The sequence below is a fragment of the Hypomesus nipponensis genome, chromosome 1, assembly GCF_054491055.1.
Source record: "Hypomesus nipponensis isolate SF chromosome 1, ASM5449105v1, whole genome shotgun sequence".
NCBI classification, from domain to species: Eukaryota; Metazoa; Chordata; class Actinopteri; order Osmeriformes; family Osmeridae; genus Hypomesus; species Hypomesus nipponensis.
Window position 1 is genome coordinate 13456294 of NC_140361.1, and position 22712 is coordinate 13479005.

The 22712-nt window shown below is 47.2% G+C and overlaps 1 protein-coding gene across 1 annotated transcript; it reads left to right on the forward strand.

The window, feature by feature from the left end:
• Nucleotides 1–18669: 18669 nt before the first annotated feature.
• adrb2a (adrenoceptor beta 2, surface a) lies at nt 18670–20930 on the forward strand. Its single transcript, XM_084699136.1, has 2 exons — nt 18670–18914; nt 19494–20930. Exon 2 carries the CDS (start codon nt 19497–19499, stop codon nt 20769–20771), a length of 1275 nt encoding a protein of 424 aa, XP_084555262.1. The 5' UTR covers nt 18670–18914; nt 19494–19496; the 3' UTR covers nt 20772–20930.
• Nucleotides 20931–22712: the final 1782 nt, after the last annotated feature.

The following is a 22712-nucleotide window of genomic DNA, read 5'->3' on the forward strand; positions in this document are numbered from 1 at the left end:
GGAACGTGCTGGAAGAGTGAGAGGGGAGAGGCAGGTGGCAGGGTTCCTGGGGCTGGTGAAAGCAGCTGCCGTCCCTCCCCTCGGTATCCCCAAGGTGTGTGTGTGTGTGTGTGTACTCTGAGTGCTGATGTGGGTCAGCCCTGAGCCTGAGGAACAACAGGTGAGGTTTCACCTCAAGTGCTGCACACACTGCGCGCACACACCACCTTCACACAGCCTCAGCCAGAACAGGTGGAGGGGAGGATGTTTCTAGAAACTGTCATTATGTGCTGCAGCAGACGTTTAACACACATGTGCCGTGCTGTGTCACTGCAGACCAGGGAGAACCGGTTAAACATTGGCAGCCTTGTTGTCATCGAGACCATTTTATGCCCTGTCCATGGTTACCTTGTCAGAGCAGTTAACAGAACAGGTAGAGGTTTCTTCATTGGGTGTGAAGGTAGGTTCAGCACAAGGCCAGTCATGAGTGTATCCTAACAGGGCAGAAAACAAGCAGTAAAACCTATTTTCAGTTCAAGCGTTGTATTTCAAGATAGTTGCTCTGTATGAACTCCAGCCTGTGCGTGTGATGAAACAGGCACAGACATGACCAACGGCTTGTTCACCACCCAGCTGATTAACACATGCCCCTGCAGGCCATGAGCAGATGGAGGGAGAGGAGGAGAGAGAGAGAGTTAGAGAGAGAGAGAGAGAGAGAGAGAGAGAGAGAGAGAGGAGAGAGAGAGAGACTGAAAGGTTATGAATGTATAAAGTCCATGTGGAACTCTCATGGAGGTGTTCTGTGAAGGGTAGTCCTGCTTTGCCTTCAACAGGGAGAAGATGCTGCGACCTGGCTGCAGGTAGCCAAGGGGCAGGAGAAAGCACGACTGGACCGTCAGAGAGGACTGAGAACTGCTCCGACACCACCAGCAATAAAAATAGGAAACCAGTATGACCTGAAGCCTGCTGCATAGCTAGAACCTTGATGCTATTTCACACCACAGGCCCGTGTCAAACTCCTGCTGTGAAAATGAACCACGTGGACAGCCTTTGAACAGCTGGAAGCCAGTTTAAATCACACTATGCCCAGGGTGGAACGCAACATGGTTGTTTACAGGCTGGAGCAGCAGTGTTCTCCAGGAGGGGGCTTTGCCATGTGCCCACATTCCCCTTTTCTCTCCCAGCCAATCACCACTGTAACTCTTCCCTCGGTAGCTGACAGTTATAGCCAGGTGGAATCCTGGGAGGGTTTATTGGTGTAAATGCCCTGATGCATTAGCAGAAAAGGCCTGCTGTGTGGGTGAATGTTTCCTCTATCTCTGTCTTTCCATCCTGTCTCTCTGTTTTCCGTCCCTCTCTATTTTCCTGTCTTCTCCTCTCTCTCTCTCTCTCTCTCTCTCTCTCTCTCTCTCTCTCTCTCTCTCTCTCTCTCTCTCTCTCTCTCCCTCTCCTTTCTCTCTGTTTTGTCCATCACCCTCTCATTCCACTCCCCCCTCTCTCCCCTGTGTGTGGGGGTGAGCGCACCCTAACAACCACATCCCTGCTGTCCCAGATTGGGGTTTCAGTTACAGCTGAGTGAGTACACTCTGGTACACTCTGGTCTGGGAGTGTGTCCCTGCCTGTGTCACGTTGGCCTCCGAGGGAGAAGAGCTCAGGTTGCATCACCACAGCATATGTAAGTCATGTTGCTGTGGGGAATCACATTAAGGGAAGCATACTTTGTTTTTGGCATTGTGCTGTGTCACAGTGGCGTCGGTCTGTATAGAGGGTAGGGTTGTGGATTTCTTCCTTGACAGATATCAAATTTCTGACTTCTGCTGATCCCCGGGGAAATGCAGGGACAGCAATATCTGTCAGGCAGATTGAAACCCCCCCCAGAGGGGTCCTGAGAGCGTGTGTCTTCAACTTAAGGGGCCCTGATGCCCAACATCCGTCTCTCGCTGTCACACATGCCATGTGTGAACCCTTTTCCTCTCTCCTTTTTTTCCCCATTCCTTATCTGTCTCTCGTTCACACAATGCCTCTTTATCTCTTTTTGGTTCTCTGTCTGTCTCACTCGCACACATACGCACAGACATATTTTCCAGGTGGCACCTGTCTACTGTGTTCTAATGCCAAGAAGGTATTGTGTCAGATAGGGCATTCCTGTCATTTTAGCCATGACTGGCTGGCTGGCTGGCTGGCTGGCTGGCTGGCTGGCTGGCTGGATGGCTGGATGGCTTGGCATCTAGACGACTTGCTGACTGTTACACTTCTGAGGCTTGAAAAGTCATTTAGAAGTAGTAAAATATCCAGAGTGAACGAGAGTGTAACGTTACTAAAACAAGGACATGATGGGTAGTCAATAAAGAAACGGATATATGGAAAGGAAACGATAAGATAGACCCAGGATAATCTTTTTGTCAGGGTTTTTATTGTTGTTAGAAAGAGGAAGGATTTGAGGAAGGGAAGAAGGCTGAGGTTTATTGAGACATCATGTAGTTCCTTTTAGGAGGAACGCAATCTCACCTCTCCGCGTTTCAAAATGTTCAGTATTCCACAGCACGTTAAAAACACAAATCTTTTCATGTTAGACAGATCTTATAAATTTAACAAGAAAATACACAGTCGTTGAGCTGTACATCCAGTTTAGTGAAATATACTCAAACAAAACCATGAAAATGTCAGACAATTTACAACAACAAAAAAGCCCATCCAGGATAATGTTCAGCGCTGGAAACAAAACTCTCTCATAAATGTCACTCAGTTGAACTTTATACCCTGTGTGATATGATCCCCTTTCCAAGCTTTTCATCGTCTGAATGAAGAGAATGTGTTTCATAACCTAAAACGGAGTCAGGGGGCTGAGCGGTTAGGGATTCGGGCTAGTAATCAGAAGGTTGTTGGTTCGATTCCCGGCTGTGCCAAATGACGTATCCTTGGGCAAGGCACTTCACCCTACTTGCCTCGGGGAGAATGTCCCTGTACTTAGTATAAGTCGCTCTGGATAAGAGCGTCTGCTAAATGACTAAATATAAATGCAATGTAAATAACCTGCCATGGTGATTGTAGAGCATTCCCTCTTCTTGTTGATGGAGAAATAAAACATTGTTTTGAACAAGAAGCGCTGACTTGTCTAAACATTTATGACACAGCTAACATACTGCAGGGCGTTGCAGTCCTCATGTAATGTAAGCCACTTCTGAGCACTGAATACATGACACTAGGCTGTTCTGTATGAAAGCATCAGGTTTTTCAAGTTTTTGTTGTTGTTTTAGGATTAATAACAGCTGAGTTCATAAAGATTTAATCTGATAATTATAAAAATATGTATTTTTTGGTTAGTACATAAAACATTCTATTAAAGCCTCCCTAAGTTAAGTATAGTTTATTCCATCAATTCTAGCCTCATCTGTGCATGTGCAACAGTTATACATCGGTCTCAAAACTTTAACGTCATACTCAACATTGCTAACAACTTTCAAGTTTTAACTGCCATTTGTAAAAAGTACATGTTCAAAGTTATGTATACATTATTAACAGTTCATGATTACCTAACCCTAACCTATACCATAAAAGACTGTTTCTAAATTTGAATTTCCACATGAATAAATTATAGTACTACATGAACTGAACATTCAGATTAACAACCTATGACTTAAATCAATAATAAGAATAATAATTTTAAAGAGCTATAAATACAATAAATCTCTCTAAAGCCTGTACGAAAGTCAATGTTATAACTAGAGTACAAGGTAGTTCAGTAAAGGGACAGCTGCTGCAAACGAACAAAAACATCAACTCAGCGAGGGATTTTGAGAAAGAAAATCTGGAAATAAACGCTGTGGACGCTGTTGTATTGGCTCCAATGTGAGGGTCGTTCAATTGTGCATCCTAACAAAGGAGGATCATGGAAGTCATCTCAGGTGGACCTTAACAACATCACTCAGGGACATGTGGGTCCTGAGCTCACCTGCTCTCGTGCATGCTGGCCCTGCACCCGAGCGCTCGGCTGTGCCCTCGACCACCGTCCATCAGAGCGCTGACATGTTTACGCTGTGTGAAGCGTGACTTCGCGGCCCCGAGGTCGTCCGAGGCTGGGAGGTGCCACTTCCTGACAAATGACAAGAACATTCCGGGAGCACGGCAGGGCAACACGTGCCTGATCTGCTGCAGCAGCCGGCCATATCACTGACCGAGGGGTGCAGGGAAGGACAATGCTTAGTAGCAACACCCCTGAGATAGGACAACTGACTTTAGATCACACGTAAAGACTTTTCCATGGGCATCGAAAATATTCACTTCTTCAAATAATCGAAGTCCGTGCCACTGTTGACAGACTTGCAATGTGTGACTGAACCCAGAAGTGGATGTCACAACTGAGTGGGAATAGGGGAAACTTTGGATGCAGTCCTTCATTTCATCAACCCAACCCACCAGTGTTGAGAGCTCTGCAGATTTGAGCAGGCGCTTGTATCCTAAGCACAATGTATACTCAGACCAGCATTGGGTGTGGCACAGCTAACATAGCCATGGCGCCTTAGGAACTGAGATACTGCAGATATCCCACTTCCTCTATGTTCTTAATCCATCTGATACGTTGAGCGCTGCGGAGCAGGCCAGAGAATTGACCTGGGCCACGGGCGGCAGGACAGGGAAACCAGTGCACCTTTTAGCGCCCCCCTGAATCAGCACAGCGCACTTCCTGCCCGGGCCTGTAGAGATGAAGTGAAACCCATGTCTGCTCCCCGCACACACGGCACACGCTACTGCAATGAGCTCATGAATCATGTGGTCTGCGGAGGGGAGGAGAGGGGGAGGGGGGGGGAGAGGGGGGGGGGAGAGGGGGGAGGGAGAGAGAGAGGGGGGGGGGGGGGGATATTATCCAGAAGTGAAATTCCCCCTCCGAGTCCCATGAGCGTCTCATTGAGACGGTGACTTGGGAGGGCGCTTCGCTCGACCGCCATCTGCCGAAGGATCAGACAGCATATTGGCTTCCCAGACCCAGGGATGGAGGACTTAAGTCGGCCATCGGGGAGAGGAGAGGGGCCTGAGGTTGCAAAAACAGACATGCTCATGTGAGGACAGAGACGACAATATTGCGCCCGTTTCCGAAGCGTAATTGTTGGATCTTGTGGGCTGAGCCTCTGGCTTAGGGATCCTGTGTCTCCGGGCCTAAACCAGGGGATTCAGCAAATCCAGCATTGTTTTGTGATCACACGCTGTCTTTACATGGGGTTTGGAATACACAGAGGCCCTATCCAGCATTTAATGGCTGCAATCCTGTGGGTGTTAACAATTATTACAGTAACATTGACTTAGTCTGTTTTTCTAACCACACCCAAGACTAAGGGGTCATTAAGAGCCTACACAGTGCATCATCTCTCTACTCGGAGACTGCTGGAGAGGTCTACTGCTGAGATCTGTTGCCTGGATCTGTTGCCTGGATCTGTTGGAGGCTCTGTTGACAGGATCGACGAGAAGATTATGTTGGTAACGTCTGTTGGAGGATATTGAAAGCAAACCATAAAACTCCCAAAACTTTAGACTCATGACTGTGTGTGTGTGTGTATGCGTGGGTGTGCGTGCGTGTGCGTGCGTGTGTGTCCATAAGTGGGTGCTCATGTGTTTCCTCTGTGGGACTGAGCACTTGAATAGACTCGACTGGTAATAGATTGTGAGAGGATGTGGGCTGCTCACTGAGTTTCCCTTCTGCTGTCCTCATCACTGAACCCAGGACATAGTACACTGTTTCAGTTACCTTCAGAAGGAATACATAACAATGTAAAGCCCTGGTGAGAGAGCTTTAGGTTGTGGGTGGGCCTTGCCGATCCACAACTTCTAAAGCTGCTAATTGATCTTGGGGGGGAAAAAAAGATGAATAGCACAAGAAAAAAGACAGAACATAGCTTCAGTCAATTTCATCGGTCTGATTGGACATTCGTATGGAGATAATCAGCCTGTGAACGACATCAATCTTTAATCTCTGTCACCCCCCCACAACAGGGTCAGTGGAGCAAGGCTGGACATATTGACTGGTCGGTAATATCCTGAAGAGCCATGTGAGGTCATTGACCTCATCACAGAGGTTTAGGCTGTCTACCCATGCATGTTGACTGCTTAGTCGATTCGGACTTTTTGGAATTAGTAGTTTGAAGAAGGGAAAGGAGGACATTTGAATTGCTGACACGGTAGAATTGAGGGCCGACTGGGACTCTGCAGAGTACACACACACACACACAGGTAAACAGCAGATGGTAAGTGACGACAGTGATGGTCTTCCTGCTCTCCGACACTGGCATGCATGTCTAAAGACCCATGGGATGGTCTGGTCCGTCTCGTTTAGAGTCGGTGTCTGCTTCACCCTCATGTTGCTATGGAAATAAGCCAACAAGGAAATGTGAGTTATGCAAATTTCACACATAGTCACCAGTAGTGACCCCAGCTGGTCTTTCCCTCCAGCTCATGTCTGTCACTCATCATGACTTCCTGGTTCTGCCCAGTGGAGGCTCCGGGTTGCCAGATTCTTTCTACACTAACCCCCCTGTCTGGGTCCCATAGCTCACTGCTGTAGTGATCCTGGGGAAATGAGACCCAGAGGAACACATGATGTTAGAGTGCTGTTCTACCCTGCCGTTTGATCCCTGGCTCAGAGCTATAGAATGCAGAGTAATCCTTTGGAAATGAAACCGTGGCATTTCACCGAATATGTTAGCTTTTGTTCATGTTTGTCTCTGCTTATCTAAGAATGTGAAATCACCCTCAGAGAACATGCACCCGAACCTGGAGTGTTGGTTAGTCTGTTAGTGTTGGTTAAATGTACATGGAGAGCATGAGTGGTGGTGGTCTCTTTGAGGTCTTACTGTAACCTTGAGGATATCTTACAGAAAGAAACAGTCATTTTAAATGTTTTTAATGCTCAGAGAGCTTGACTTCTTCTTGGACTTGGAGTCTAAGGGTAAGAAGGAGACTTTCATTAAAGTCAGATAAAAAAAAAAAAAAGTATTTTCTCATATTCACTTCAAAGGAGCAGAGGGTTGGAAGTCTGTAATTATTTGAAGTTGTCAAAATATCCACCTTTCAGGTTTCACTTTTGAGGGTCAGGAGCATGGCAATATGCCATTCTGACTGTGTGTGTGTGTGTGTGTGGTTGTGTGTGTGTGTGTGTGTGTGTGTGTATGTAAGTATGTGTCCACCCTCAGCTGTCGCACAGTAGCCACCCACAATTTGATCACAGCGCCGGTTGCGTGACTTGTGTACTGTGTACACATTTGTTGTTTAGGAGTGTGTGTTTATATGAGTGTGTGCGTGCGTGCGTGCGTGAGTGAGTATGTGTGTGTGTCTAAGGCGCCGAGCCAAAACTAACACAATGCCAGACAGGGCACAGAGAGTACAGAGCAGCAGTAAAAAAGGGGAATGAGCAGTTAAGCCCATCCTTCTGTCAGTTGGCTTTCTCCTCAGATAGAGTTGTCAACAGTGATATCATAAGCTTGTATGGGAAAAAATACTATCAGAACCCCTCAGAGATTTACAACAGGACAAGCTAGGCCCGCCTGTCTCTCCAGCTATCCAAACACATGAACGATGTATCCCAGATAACTGGGACTGACCAGTGAAGGACGGAGAACACCAATAGCTGAAGAGGATCAGCCCCTCTGACAGCCTATTAGGGCTCCGTATGTAAGGTATTGTCATCGCTCGATTTCATGCACCACCAAGGGCCCGCCTGAGTCAGATATATTACCCAAAAATGGGCATGCCGTCTCAGCAATGCCAAAGAAAAAACTAATAGAAAAAGTTCTCATGGGATTTTACTAGAAGCAGGTTATCCCATGATCCTGTTCAACATCACATTAGGACGATTGTTTCTCTAATGTTGTGGAGAAAATCCGATTTTTGTGATACACGTTGTCAGAACGTTCCTGGATGTACTCGTGCTGGGATTGTGCTGGCTGATCTGATACAGCTGTGTTTGCATAGCTGAGGGGTTGGACCTCTTTGGTTTACACTTCAACGCCTCGAAGAAGCACATACCTGTCCAACCAGCCTTCAGGTTCCCAGATTCTGTCTTGGTCCGCTCTCTTTCTTTCTTTCTTTCTTTCTTTCTTTCTTTCTTTCTTTCTTTCTTTCTTTCTTTCTTTCTTTCTTTCTTTCTTTCTTTCTTTCTTTCTTTCTTTCTCTGTGTCTGTCTCTGTCTCTGTCTCTGTCTGTCTGTCTCTCTCTCTCTCTCTCTCTCTCTCTCTCTCTCTCTCTCTCTCTCTCTCTCTCTCTGTCTCTGTCTCTGTCTCTCACTCCCTTTCTCTCTCTCTCAAACCCTTACACCTCCCTTTTATCGATATTGGCGGTGCTGAAATGGGCACACAGAGCAATTAATTGATTGTATAGCAAAGGAACACATTTGAACAGATTTGACCATATTTAACAAAGGATGCTTCATCAATCATGGTACAATGGTGCAACTGTGCCCCCCCCCCCCCCCCCTCCATGCTCCCACACACTTCTGGGCTTGGGGATGTGACTTCTTCAGTCCGTGGATCTCCACAAATAGGCACCATACAGCTGTAATTAAATACAAATAAGCAACATCATTACAACCATGGTATACTGAGACAGGACAGTATCTGTTCGATAAGCAAATAAAGAGTCCACTCATAAACAAATACAGATTGACATCAGGATGTCCTCTGGGATATTCGGAGGGCCCCAGTGCCTAAACTGTCCCACGGAACTGTCCCATGATCTGCATTCTCATCTTATTTCCATAACTGTGTTTAACATTCCCCACAATCTAAGGGTTTGAAGTGGGGTCACGGTAGGGGTTGTGGTTCTGGTAGGAGCTTGGAGGAAGGCTACAGGTAAGGGTTGTGGTCATGTTTATTGCATGGTGTTGGGTACGAATAAGAGATAGGATTAAAAGTAGTTCATCTTTTGTAAACCTTAAACCTGAGTCGTCAGCATGTACTCTATAGACCCGGGGTTGAGGAGGAGAGATGTGTTGACAATCAGAGTCGGTTCATTAAATGTCAGTTTTTATTTTACTTGGAGACCAATGTCTGTCTGTTGTTTGAGAAACATGTTAATCCACAAGAGCGGTGACGATCAGAACAATGTGTGGCAGTGTGCCAGGCAGGGGCCGTTGTGTTTGTGGGTCTGTGTGTGTATGTGTGTGTGTGTGTGTGTGTGTGTGTGTGTGTGTGTGTGTGTGTGTGTGTGTGTGTGTGTGTGTGTGTGTGTGTGTGTGTGTGTGTGTGTGTGTGATTAAATAAATGATCGTAAATGGGAACAGTACCTGGAAGACAGAAAGACAGTTTTTCAGCGACACATGCTTCCATAGTGATTAGGAATTGAAACCCATATTTCACAGATGTAAATCACTGAGAGTGCGTGTGTTGACATCCAGTTCTTAAATTGTACAAACTGTAGGTAGCATTACTGTTCCTTGTTGTTTCATGAAAATGTGGTTTCTCTATATCTCTCTCTCACACACACACACACACACACACTCAAAGACACATTAATAATTAATAATCTACATCTGTGGGGGTGGAGGGTGGGGGTGCATTTGTTTCAATGGAGAGAAACTGTTTAGAGCAACCCAAGATTATTTATAACAGCTGGAACAGGGCCCAGTGCTACCCTGAAAACAACATTTCATCAGCAAAGAGAGAGAGAAAGAGAGAGAGAGAGAGATGGAGCTAAAGAGAGGGAGAGGTGAGGCCCCGCTCCCTCCTGCACCTCCCTCTGTCCCCCCGTCAGAGAGAGGGGGTCAAAAGTTGACTGTTTACCCACCTAATTGGGTGTGGATGCTGAGAGCTCAGGAAATAGATAGGTCCTCCTTTTGTTACAGCGAGAGAGAGAGAGAGAGAGAGAGAGAGAGAGAGAGAGAGAGAGAGAGAGAGAGAGAGAGAGAGAGAGAGAGAGAGAGAGAGAGAGAGAGAGAGAGAGAGAGAGAGAGAGAGAGAAAGAGAGAGAGAGAGAGAGAGAGAGAGACACAAGTCCACACCCCAGTCTCTCAGTCATTCGCTAATTCAGATACAAGAGTGTGCTAGGCAGATCCCATCCTGCGGATCTGAACCGTTCAGGGTTCAACATCATTCTCTGATCTTGAAGAATGGCATGTATGCCCGGCTAAGGGCTTCTGGTTCGTGTGGAGGGAATCGATTCTGTCTTTTATTTATGTTCATGGGTTTGTAGTTCCAAAATAGATTACTGATGAGAGGAGAGACGTGTGACTGATGGGCAGACACAGCAGAGACAGGAAAACAGGAGGGAGAGAAAATGAAAAGCAAATAATGGACAATGGACTTTTAGGCAAATGCACACCCCTTCCCACCGCTCACTCATGAATACAAATTGATGGGAAATGAAAGATGCTTTTTATTCATTCGGGGGATTAATATCCATGACATGTTTTTGCAGCTGAGGGATCTCCTTGGGCGCTTCTAGGTCCATCACTTTCACTTAAAGCTCCCCACAGAGAACTGCTGTTAGCTGTTGATTTATTTACCTTTCTATTAACTCAGGAGTCAGGTGGCTGAGCGGTTAGGGAAACGGACTAGTAATCTGAAGGTCGCCAGTTCGATTGCCGGCCGAGCCAAATGACGTTGTGTCCTTGGGCGAGGCACTTCACCCTACTTGCCTCGGGGGGATTGTCCCTGTACTTACTGTAAGTCGCTCTGGATAAGAGCGTCTGCTAAATGTAAATGTAACTCAGTGTCTCTCCTATCTTCCAAGCCAACTCCCACGCTGATGAAAGATTGATCACACAGCCCATGAAGTATGGGGGACACTGCATTCACCTGACCACCCCTACTGCCCTCCTCCTTGAGGCCTGATCCAGAGTCTGTTTGGGTTCACTGGCTCTGATTAGGTTTGAGGGTTGGGTCGGTGGGGGGCAACCTGATCCGGGATCTGCGTGTCTTGGTATTTGACATGGGATAGGCTTTTTGCTAAATGTTTCCTGTGGGAACTGTAGCCGGTGGGCAGTGCGGAGGAAAATGCCATCTCAGCATTTCTGGGACGGATAACGCAGACACAGAATATCTATAAGCCATTGCCCAGAACATTGAATCCTATGTAACAGAAACCAGTCTGGGGCTATGTCCAAGCAAATAACCCTGGTTGTCTGGCAATGTCGACAGAGCACTGTCAAGGTCTTGGTATGGTGCTATTGGCGACTAGCAGTGATAGAGAACCCAGCAAGGTTAGTCTCTGGCTTGTGTTGTCATGTTCAGCTTCACAGACCCAGGCTGCAGTAGGACCATCTACAGTAACCCAAGAGGAATGTTGTTTTGCAGGGACCCCAGGGGCATCTGACTTCAGGGCTTATTTGAATAGGACTCTGGGTCAATCAGAATGGCTGACCCTGTGATCTATCTGCCCGTGTCCCTGTAAGCCCCCCTTTGAAGTGTTGTTTTGGTGTCACAGTCGGTAAGGCATCACCGGGAACACCGCTGGGACCCCCTGCAGTCCACCCAGCATTCTAGATTATTCCAAGTCGGGTTGACTGGGGTAAGCTCCCCTCTGACAGAGCAGGATCTTCTGTGAGTCCGCGGCAGGGTTTACCTTGGCAAGACGCGTATTTATTCATTTCATTGGTGCCGACGCCAAACCGTCGAATGCATTCTGATTTGTGATGATGATGTGCAGTGCAAGGGAACAGGGTTGTTTTGGAAACAGGGTGGCCCAGCTTTGGGGACCATGGCAACTGGAGGGGGATGGGGAGACCATGGGTTGTGGCGACGCGGGGGCAAAGCGATGTGGGCGGGGCATGTGTTGCAGGCAGGCTCATGTTGGATTGTCACTTTGCAGCGTGAACACTGCGTCGGGACTGTGTCTTCTGCATTTCCTCCAGTTGTGTGTTTATGTAGTGGAACGCCATGAGAAAGTTCACCTGTCCACTCTGCCTCTGTCGCTCTCTAACTCGCTCTGCCCCCCCACCCCTCCCTGCGGTACACAGCAAACTGGTTCAAATGCACAACAGTGGTGACTCCCGTACTTTTACGATCATTTCCTGTCTCTAAGTCGTCTGGGGTGAAAACAAGGAGGCGTGTGTGCTAACCCTGTCGGGTTACATTGTATCTGTACAGGGTCAAAATGCTATCAGAATAGAGATTTATCTCTATACCTGAACTGAACCTAACATGGTCACAAAGCTGGAGATGATCGAGTTAGCTCTACCTGAGTGGACCTTGTCATTATAAAGTCGAGTCTTCTACTTTTCATGACCAGGTATTTGTTTGACTTTGTGGAAATTCTGTGCAAAATGGCCAATGACATTGAATTCTATACCATCGTTGTTTTGACTGGGCAATAAAATAGCTTGTAGGTTTTATGGTCTGTGTTAGTTTGAGGTCATTATGAAAAGTATTGGATCCAGGCCCAGTCCTAGTCCCAGGCGTGGTCCCGACCCCCTGGGGAACCATGGTACCACATAACCAATTAGTGATTAGAGCTACAGTCTAATCCTCAAGGGAATGTCTTTGTTCAGTTGATTTAGACAATGCCCCCAGACATCAATGGATCGGCCCGAAGAATGGTTTGGCAACCCTATTGACTCTGAACTACCATGACAGTGGTATAAGGGAAACACTTTTCTGTTCCTATTGGACTTCAAATTAAATGTCTGTCCCACTTTACGTCTTTGATAAAGTTTGTCTGTTATTGAACCGGCATTTCTCAACTAACGCTGGACTGTTTCAGGGGTGAGAAAAGGGCCGTGTTTTGTAATCATCTCTAAAAACATGCTTGAAAGCAACGCTTTCAAGTGATGATGACACAACTGTTCCATATTCAGGCAGGATCAGAGAGAAGTCTTCCCTGTAATGTCCAGAGTATTACCATGTTGCCGATCCACACATGAAATATGTTGAGACCTGGGGTTTACAAAAACACCTCCGGGTTTAGAAATACCCACTGTAGAAAATAAGAAAAACCTGAAAGATGGGTTCAAGTTCAAGCCAGTTATCCTTTCATCTGTGGGAGGCGGGGTCACGACTTAACACGGAAGGTCAGAGTGGTCATATCAGCTCAAACACAACAACGTGACGGGGTCACAGTTAACCTCCAAAGAGAGACCCCGAAGAAATCATAACATCTTACAGAATGAGTCAGTGAGAGAGATCGAGAGGGAGGGAGGGAGGGAGGGAGGGAGGGAGGGAGGGAGGGAGGGAGGGAGGGAGGGAGGGAGGGAGGGAGGGAGGGAGGGAGGGAGGGAGGGAGGGAGGGAGAGGGGGGAGGGAGGGGGAAAGCGAGAGAAAGGGGTAGAGGAGGGAGGGAGGGAGGGCGGGCGGAGAGATAGATAGAAAGAGAGTTAAGTTTCTGTACAGCCCCTTAATTTCCTCTCCCACACCTGAAACAAGTCCTTTTCTCTGGGGAGTCTCAGTAATGGCCTCCACGTATTGTTCCCAACAGAGAGAAGTGGAGAGGGGAGAGGCGGGGAGGGGATGTAGAGAGGGCAGGGTCAAATGTAACATGTTTTTGCTCCAGAGTGGGCTTGGATGGGGGGGGGATTTGAATGGATCGCTGGAGGGCGAGGGGGGTGGGGGGAGAGCAGATGAGCAGCAATGTTGGAGAAGAAAGGAGAGGAGAGAAGGAAGGGAGAGGTAAGGACAAGGAAAGAAGGGACAAGTGATGGAGGAAAAAAAGGAACTGACAGAAGAGGAGTGTCGAGAGGAGAGAGGATAACGCTTGCCAAACCACTTAGCGATTTTCCAAAAGTCCAAGGAAGAGTGACAGGATACAGGAAGAGAGGACGTCAGAGGCAGGGGAAGCCAGACATGAAGAACATGCCTCAGTTCCAGCCTCCCAGCCCCCTGGCCCACCCCAGCCCATTACACCGCCACCCCACCCCCCCCCCCAACAGCAGAAACTGTTTTCCCAGTCGTGACAGTTAGGTCCAGCACATTGAAGGTACAAACAATACCGTACATACAGCATGCATAGTTCATTTTAATAAGACTGCTCAGTCCTCATAACAACTTTCTACCATACGCCAGGCCTGGTTCACATCATAAAACTCACCCAAATACAGAGCATGAAAAGGGAGACCTATATGGTCCGACACCTTACGATGTGGTGGGTCACAGTAACATGACAAAGACGCAGGTCTGTGGAGAGGTGACGGCACAGCAGCGACTGGCATCGTCCCGTTGTTGCGTCAGCGCCCAAGCAAAGCCGGCAGCCACACTGGCTGTTTCGGGGAGTAGCGGAGGGTTCTGGAGAACATCACAGCTCTCTGCAGTCCCTCTGGAGCAGGCCTGCACACACAAACACACAGAGACAAACCCACACACCGACAAACACACACGCACACACAGAGAGTTCACCCAAGGTCGTGGTAGTTCCAAACTCATACACGCTCACACAAGGGCTCAGTCCATATCTATGCAGTCAAATTAATTGTCAGATTAACCTTCGACCCAACTTCTGCATAACGCTACAGTGCTTGCTTACTTAGACTGCACTCACACACTGATGCATACATGTATTGCACAGAGGCGGGCTGAGAACTAAACCAGTTTTCCTCAGTCAAACTGTATAGAGCTGCAGGTTATTTTTTCTGCAGTGTCATGATCTTGTCAGTATTGTTGCTTGGGAGACCTATGTTGTACCAACTGTCCTGGAGGCAAGCAGAGCCGGCGGACGATATCTATGCTATCAGCCTAGCTGCTCCCACTGGAGTTCAGAGAGGGACACACACACTCCAATAACGTCACACACACACACACACACACATCCTCACAGGCACACGTACATCCTCTCACACACACACACACAGAAATACACCCTTGCACCCACATGCTCACACACACGCTCACACACACAGTTGATAGAGGCAAAGAGCAATGCACTTCCAGTACAGTAGATAGTCTAGGCGCTATGATCCAGAGCCAAGAACAACCAGCCAGACAAGAGCTTTATTAATATGAACTGGGGGCATTTGACGCCCCGCCATTTCTCTCTTGGCCTGTTTCAGACCCCTGAACAGATCTGGAGGAAACCTACTCCAAATGGAGGCTTTTTCCTGTATTGAGTTTGGCATTATGTCAGAGAGAGTTTTATCTGGGACTGTGAAGGTTAATGGGATGTTGTGGTGTGCCCTCCTTCTAATCTTTGAGAGACTATGGATGTGGAAGCACACGATCGCACACAAACACACGCACACATGTTCCAGCACAGCGTGCCTTATTCTTCAGCGTGACACTGTTCAGACTCAGTGAGAGCCGAGCCAAAGGAATGACAAGCAGAAGAACTGGAAGACAGATCACAATAAACTTGTAAACCAACTCTGAAAAGCCCTTACATTCTAGAGTGGTTTATCTGTCCTGAACACTTTGCCCTGTTCTCATTTGTGTTACAAAGTTGGATAACAATGTGCTCAAAATGTGGAAGAAAAACATTTTGTGGGAGACGTAGCAGAAAGAAACGTCATATGAGACCAGTCACCTAACGTGATAGAACCCATGAAATTAGCTTGTGTGCTAAATGTTGCTAAGTGTCTGTCCTTACAGTAAACAACATGTAAGAACGATTGTTATGTAGCTCATGCAACCGCATCAGTCAAACACAATCAGCCTCCTGCAAATCACCCAGTGTGTTCCGCAAACATCACCATATGCCCACACAAAGGAAACAACACATAGGGGCTTCTCCAGTCTGCACAGCATGGCTCCTTATCTCTCCCACAGAGACCTTTCAAAGGGTCTGCCCAGACGGATTTACTGTTGTGCCGACAGACAAACCAATCAACATCAGCCCTGTGTCTCTGATCAAGAGGGAGTCATGACAATGGGACAGTAAAGGACTTTAATTTTATTTTTTATTTTTTACATTTCTCAAGGACCACATTGCTTATGGGCAATGTAAGTATGATATGAATTGATTTGTGATTTTGTGTGCTTTTCTTTTGATACTGTGTGGATTTAAATATCTGTTTTAATGAAACCTCCCTTCACCTAGAGCTAAGTCAGTCAACCTTACATGTACATGAAGCTTACGCTAAAATAACAATAATTCAACTTTATTTTGTATCTGTTCAAAGATGTCCAGTACATTCTTATAAACAAAATGTGTGTGCCAGCCTCAGTGATTCACATCAAGAGTGGATACAAAAAGAAGAGGGGGAGCTGGGACAACCCAGCTTTGACCAATCACCTTCTGACCTCGCTCAGACACAGGACTCCTGTACTCTGAACTCAATAAAACTCCAAGATGACAGTCCATCTATGGCACAAAAATGATAAGCATACTTGGCATTACCAAGGATATCACCGAGAAACACAGTTGTGCCACGACAATGGTGCGGGATCAATTCCGAAACTCAATTCTCATCGCAAACTTTGACTGATTGTCAGAAATATGAATCTGTCAAGCATTGCACAGTCAGTCGGTGAACAAGTTTAAGAAAGCTTTATTGCTTGCGGCCGGCCCACAAGGAGACAAAAACATCACACGTCATTGTGCTACAAAGTTTGTCTGCTAGTATGTTGCTAGCCAGCTATTTAAACACAAGCGCTCTTGACTGTCATTGGTTAAGACAAAGCATGCAAATGTTCCATGGCTCTTCTTCATTGGCTCCCTTGCATAGACCTGGCGTGGGTGCGTGCGTGTTTGAGTGTGTGCGCAGACATCCCAAGTCTCCCGGAAGGTCCGGGAGTCTCCCGCATTTGAATAGCGGACGCCTGCAAATGCTATAGCCTACAATCTCCCGGAAATCTGGGATTTTGTATTTCGAGCGAGCGAGAGACTGTAAAAAGGTCATTTATGTTAGAGACAAGTGCATATTGCACGTCATGAGAGCGTTTCGGGGGGGGGGGACCTCCCGGAAATGAGTTTCTGCAACTGGTGTGCGTGTGTGCGCTCTTTGACCCCTCCAAGCTTGACCATATGATTCACCCAACACAGATAAGGGAAGACATCTTTTATGGCCTCTCCAGTAAGAGAGTGGTCAGCCCAGCTCCACCTTGTTTACGTATGCCTCGTGTTACCCAAAGAAGAATCTCACTTCCTTCAATAGACTGATTCTTAGGTATTAAACAAACACGTTTTCCTCGATTTGCCATTAGTTAATATCAAGGTGGGGCCTCGTGCCTTCTAAATTAAGTATAAGGTAAAGTAATCACATATGTAGGCTACCATAACTATAAAAACTTACATTGAATTCATGTTTACATAAAGCTAACTAACAATGACATGCATTTACTTGTGTAGACAGGAAGTCCCTTTTCTGCTATCGTGACCATCTATCGTGCTCATCACTTTGTTGTCAGCTGCCTCCATGTCTGTCTAAAAGTAGGTTGCTTCCCTCCGAAATCCTCAATCATGCACAGCTGGATTTGACTATAACGTGTTGTCGAGGAGGCCTTCCTGGTTTCTCACCATCAGTTGCTTTCCCTCGGTTGGGGTCAGGGACAGCTTCTCATGACCGACATTGACAGTGACACAGTATGTGTTGCCATGATGAGACGGACAACATTAAGTTTGCATGTCTGAATGTAAATCCACACTTTGTGTAGCATGCAAAATTGGCATGCTTGTTTTTAATACCCTTTACTGATAAGGGGAATATGTTCGTGACAGAAAATATGATCATCTTCAGACTTGTAAAAAGAGGAACAGCTAACAGGTAATGCAATAGGCCTACAGTAAGCTACGGTGAGTTTGGTTTCCTCGAGTGACGAAAAGATTGTTCACAACAAACCCATTACATTTGACACGTTAACACAACGATACAAACTGCGTATGCCTTGAAGAATGACAAACCAGTTTCTCTGGGTGTGTACTGGAAAAATAAGAGGCAAACACATTCCTGCTCTGATTTCTCTTCTTTCATTATTGTCCAAAGGATATGCTTTTATTTATGTAAATGTTTTTATTTAAAGTTCATTTCACAAGTTCCAAAAAGCAATTGAGATCATTGTGAGATGACACGTGAGCTGGCTGGAGGTAAGCCTTTTTTTTTCTTCAGGACTGAAAAAAAGACCTCTGGGATTACTAGCTGGCAACTGAGAGAGTGGGTGAAGCGCCAGGATGGTCTCTTTTAGGAACGGCCAACTGAAAACCACACAATAAATCCGCGGTTAGGGTCTAACTCAAGCCTGTGAGGAGAAATTTGACTCCTTTCATTAGTCCAACTGCACTGTTCCGTCACCTCCTTCTGCCTTTACTCTCACCTGAGAAAGAGAAGAGTGGCAATGTAATGATCGCCCCTGGATTTGAACATGAACATGCTGCCAAACACTGGGTCTGGGAGAATAGCCTGGACATTACACTGAAACAGGAGCGTGTTACCTAAATGTATAACTGAAAGTGTTTCTTTACTTTCACAAATGTTTCTGGACATATTCTGGAGGAGGAAGAACAGGGAACAAACAAAAAGTACCAGGAGCAGCTTGTGTTCGTACACTTCTTTTATCTCTTAAAGAAGTTCTGCCTCTCAAGTTAAGTTAGGTGCAGTCATGCAGCCCTGCAGCAGTGGAAATGCGAACACACACACACACACCAAACACACACACCACACATACACCACACACACACACACACACACACCACACAAAGTCATGCAGCGGTACAGCCGCAGTTCAAACTATCAGCAGCTTCCAGCTCTCGGCAGGCAAGGCATCTGATTGGCTGAGGAGATGCCATGATGTCATGGCTGAATGTTATAAGGACTCTGACAGACAGCCTGGGAGCCACATTAGAAGAAACACCGCTCAGGAGAGAGTGAGGGAGAGGTAGAGAGAGGAAGAGGGAGAGTGAGAGAGAGGCACATACAGATAGAGAGATCAAGTCAGAAAGAGACAAAGAGCGAAAGGGAGAACAAAAAGCCAAAGCAAACTGGATTTACAATGGGAATCTGACTGAGTATTTTATGAGTTGAGGACATATCCACACCATAAGAATTGTTTAATGAAACTTTGTATGGGAGCCCGGGAACAGGACTTCTACCAGAGGAGGTTAGTAAACCAAATGGTAACCCTTGACTTGTGAACATAAATGCACCTCTATGGACCTAAATTAAATTACTGTGCTCATTTTCTTAGTCTTATTAAAGAAGCATGACAAACATTTATTTTAATGCACATATATTGCATTAAAATCAAATTAACTTGAATTCGATCTGATGATTCATTTGGACTTGCACATTAATAGTTTTCACTATATATATTTGCTATATGTATGATTTACATCTGTACTGTAAATAAAGCTTTGCATGTGTGTCAGAATCCCGGATCAGATCTCACTGTGCCTCTGTGAACTCTACGTTCTTTCTGCTTTTTGCTCCTTCCCTTTTTTTGTTTCATTCTTGCCTCTCCTTCCCTCTATTTTCCTATTCTCTTTCTGCTATTTTCTCTATTTCTCTTTTATTCACTCTCTCTCTCTCTCTCTCTCTCTCTCTCTCTCTCTCTCTCTCTCTCTCTCTCTCTCTCTCTCTCTCTCTCTCTCTCTCTCTCTCTCTCTCTCTGTCTCTCAAACTCTCGTCTCCCCCTTCCCTCTCTCCTGCATTCTCTGTGGTTTATTGTCCAAATCTGCAGATCATGGGAAGCCCAGCCCCTGCCATGTTCCTCCACAACGTGACAGGGGAGGTGAACGGCTCAGGGTTGGGCCCGAGCCAGGATGGCGACGAGGCCGGGTACAGCGAGGTGCAGATGGTCCTGCTGGGCATGGTCATGGCTCTGCTAGTGCTGGGCATCGTCTTCGGCAACATCCTTGTCATCACGGCCATCGCCCGCTTCCAGAGGCTCCAGAACGTCACCAACTGCTTCATCACGTCGCTGGCCTGCGCCGACCTGGTCATGGGGCTCATCGTGGTGCCTTTCGGCGCCTGCTACATCATCCTCAACACTTGGCACTTTGGAAGCTTTTGGTGCGAGTTCTGGACGGCGACCGACGTGCTCTGTGTGACGGCCAGCATCGAGACACTCTGCGTGATCGCTCTGGACCGCTACCTGGCCATTACCTCTCCTTTCCGGTACCAGTCGCTGCTGACCAAGTGCAAGGCCCGGGTGGTGGTCCTGCTGGTGTGGGTGATCGCGGGCCTCATCTCCTTCCTGCCCATCCACATGAAGTGGTGGACATCGAACGACGAGAAGGCCCGGGAGTGCATCCAGAACAGCAACTGCTGCGAGTTCAACACCAACACGGCGTACGCCATCACCTCCTCCATCGTCTCCTTCTACATCCCCCTGGTCGTCATGGTGTTCGTCTACAGCCGCGTCTTCCAGGAGGCTAAGCGGCAGCTCCGGAAGATCGACCGCAGCGAGGGCCGCTTCCACCACACCCACAACAACAACGCCTCGGCTGGCGCCGGAGCGCTGGAGAGCAACGACAGCCGAGGGGCCAAGAAGGCCAAGTTCTGCCTGCGGGAGCACAAGGCCCTGAAGACCCTGGGCATCATCATGGGGATCTTCACCCTCTGCTGGCTGCCCTTCTTCCTCCTCAACGTGGTAGTGGCCATCTGGAAGGTGGAGGGCATCGACCTGACCTTCCGGATCCTGAACTGGATCGGCTACGCCAACTCCGCCTTCAATCCTCTCATCTACTGTCGGAGCCCCGAGTTCCGTTACGCCTTTAAGGAGATCCTGTGCTTCAAGAGGAGCCGATTCCCCAACCTGGGACCCAATAACGGATATGTGTACAGTGGGCACAGCTGGCAGAGCGAACAGCAGGGTAGGAGTAAGGGCAGCTCGGAGGACAGCGACCCCGCCGAGGGGAGTCTTGGGAAGGGGGAGAGGAGCTGCGAGAGGGTGCTGACGGACAGAGCCACTGACCCCAACGGGAACTGCAGCAAGGGTCTAACCACGGTTCTTTAACCTTCCGCCCGCCGGACCCGAAGGGACTATTTCCATGTGCTTTCACTGCAGCAGAGGGACTAACCAAACACTTGTGTGCTTTTTTTCCCTCTGAGTGCTGAAGGTAAGACTGGCGGACAAGGCCGAGAGTGGGTTGTCTGGTAGGTGGGTGGAGATAGAGACACGTGTGGGGTTGTGAGGGGGAGGGGGGGTGTTACACAATCCAAGAGGTTGACAGGTAGACCATTTTTTATACGTTTTTTTTTGTTTGGTTTTTGTTTGTCTGTTTTGTGTACAGAGAGTGATTCTGTTTATTTTTCCATCTACCTCAGCATATGGTTTCTTTTTCTTCTTCTATCATTCATCTGAACGTGTCATGGTGATTCACTGGCCAAAGCAACCAGGCTCGACTGAGGCCGTCTTTATCATTAGTTTAAGGCAGGCCTATACTCCCTAACCTTAGAGAGCGTGGGAGAGATGTACTCAAGGAACACATTCTAAACCTGGTTGGTACTCTCTCTCAACTGTCAACTGAAGACCAACATTCCTGCAGCAACGGCAGAATGCTTTGGAACGGGTGGAGCTTTTTTTTTTTTTTTTCTTGATTAAATTCTTTGCATTTTTTATTTATTTCTTTCATTTCTACTGTGAGTCAGACAAGCGATGACAGGTGCAGTGGAACTAGTTTCTCTGCTGTGTGTCTCCTCCGCCCAACGTTTACGCCTCAAACTGTCGAGCGACACTTCCAACTCAGCGCCCTAATGTTTTATATAACCTGTTGCGGGGGAGTATCGGTTGCCATCGATTGACAACTCGATATTTTAAACAATCACCGCACTTCAGTGGTGGCATTGAGGGAAGGCTTGGGGCCAAGTCACAATGAATGTGGTTGTTTTAGTTTATACAATAGTATAAGTCAGACAGAGTCTTTTCACTAACTGTCCATCTGGAGAGAAATCATATTACAGGTTTACCAGTCTGCAAAAGCATAATCATTTGGGAAGGTTAAGCTGAATACAGCATCTCTTTTCTTACATGTACTGTCGGCACACAGTCTGTCATTTGAATAGCTTATGCAATTTTGAGCCTTGCTAATTTAACGGACCATTACGTCCATCACTGATTCACTTTCATCATGTGCCCCATCAACTCTGTACGCCCCCTCCCTGAACACAGGAGCCCTGGTTGTCTCTCACAGGTCTCTCTCTGTTGATTAGATGTGCCGTTGTCGTTGTGTTCAGGCAGTCGCAGTGTTTACTGAAACCAGAGGAGCAGTTTCCTTCGCTAGGGAAGGAAAAATGGATAAACTGCGACTGAATAACAAACAAGATGAAAATAGGCCAGAGATAACAAAGTCCCTGAACAGAAGGTTCTGACTTCTGAACCCATTAAACATAAATGGAAGGATAGGTCCAACAGTTCTGATTGGACCCTGGCTGACTAACTGCCCTGTTGACGTTTCATAAAAGTATAGACGTTAGGAAGGTCATCACATGTTCCAGAGAGATACCGACCACTACTTTGCTTAGTTTCACCGGCTGCATCTGCATGTCTCTCTCCGCACCCTCTCCCTCTTTCTCTCATGCTCGCCCTCTTAGTCTCTCTACTTCACAGTCTCGCCATCTCCCTCCCTCTCCAACGCTCTCTCTCTTGCTTGTCCTGCAGAGTGAAGTTAGTTTCCTCTGTGGCTTCTCTCTCTGTCTTCGTCCCTCTAACCTCTCATCCTTCTCCCTCCCTGTCTTCTCTCCACTGGCTTCTCCCACCACGGTGGCTTGCGCTCTTCAGGAAATGCTTCAGTCCGGCTAAGCTCGGTAAAGCAGTAAACGCAGAATCAATCCATTATCTCTGCAGTTTAGCCGCACAAGCCGACGACTCCCCCCCCCCCCCTCCCCCTTCCCCCAAACCATCGTTTTCCATTGTTACCACAGATTTCCAGATTAGGGAGAGTCATGCTTTCAGAGT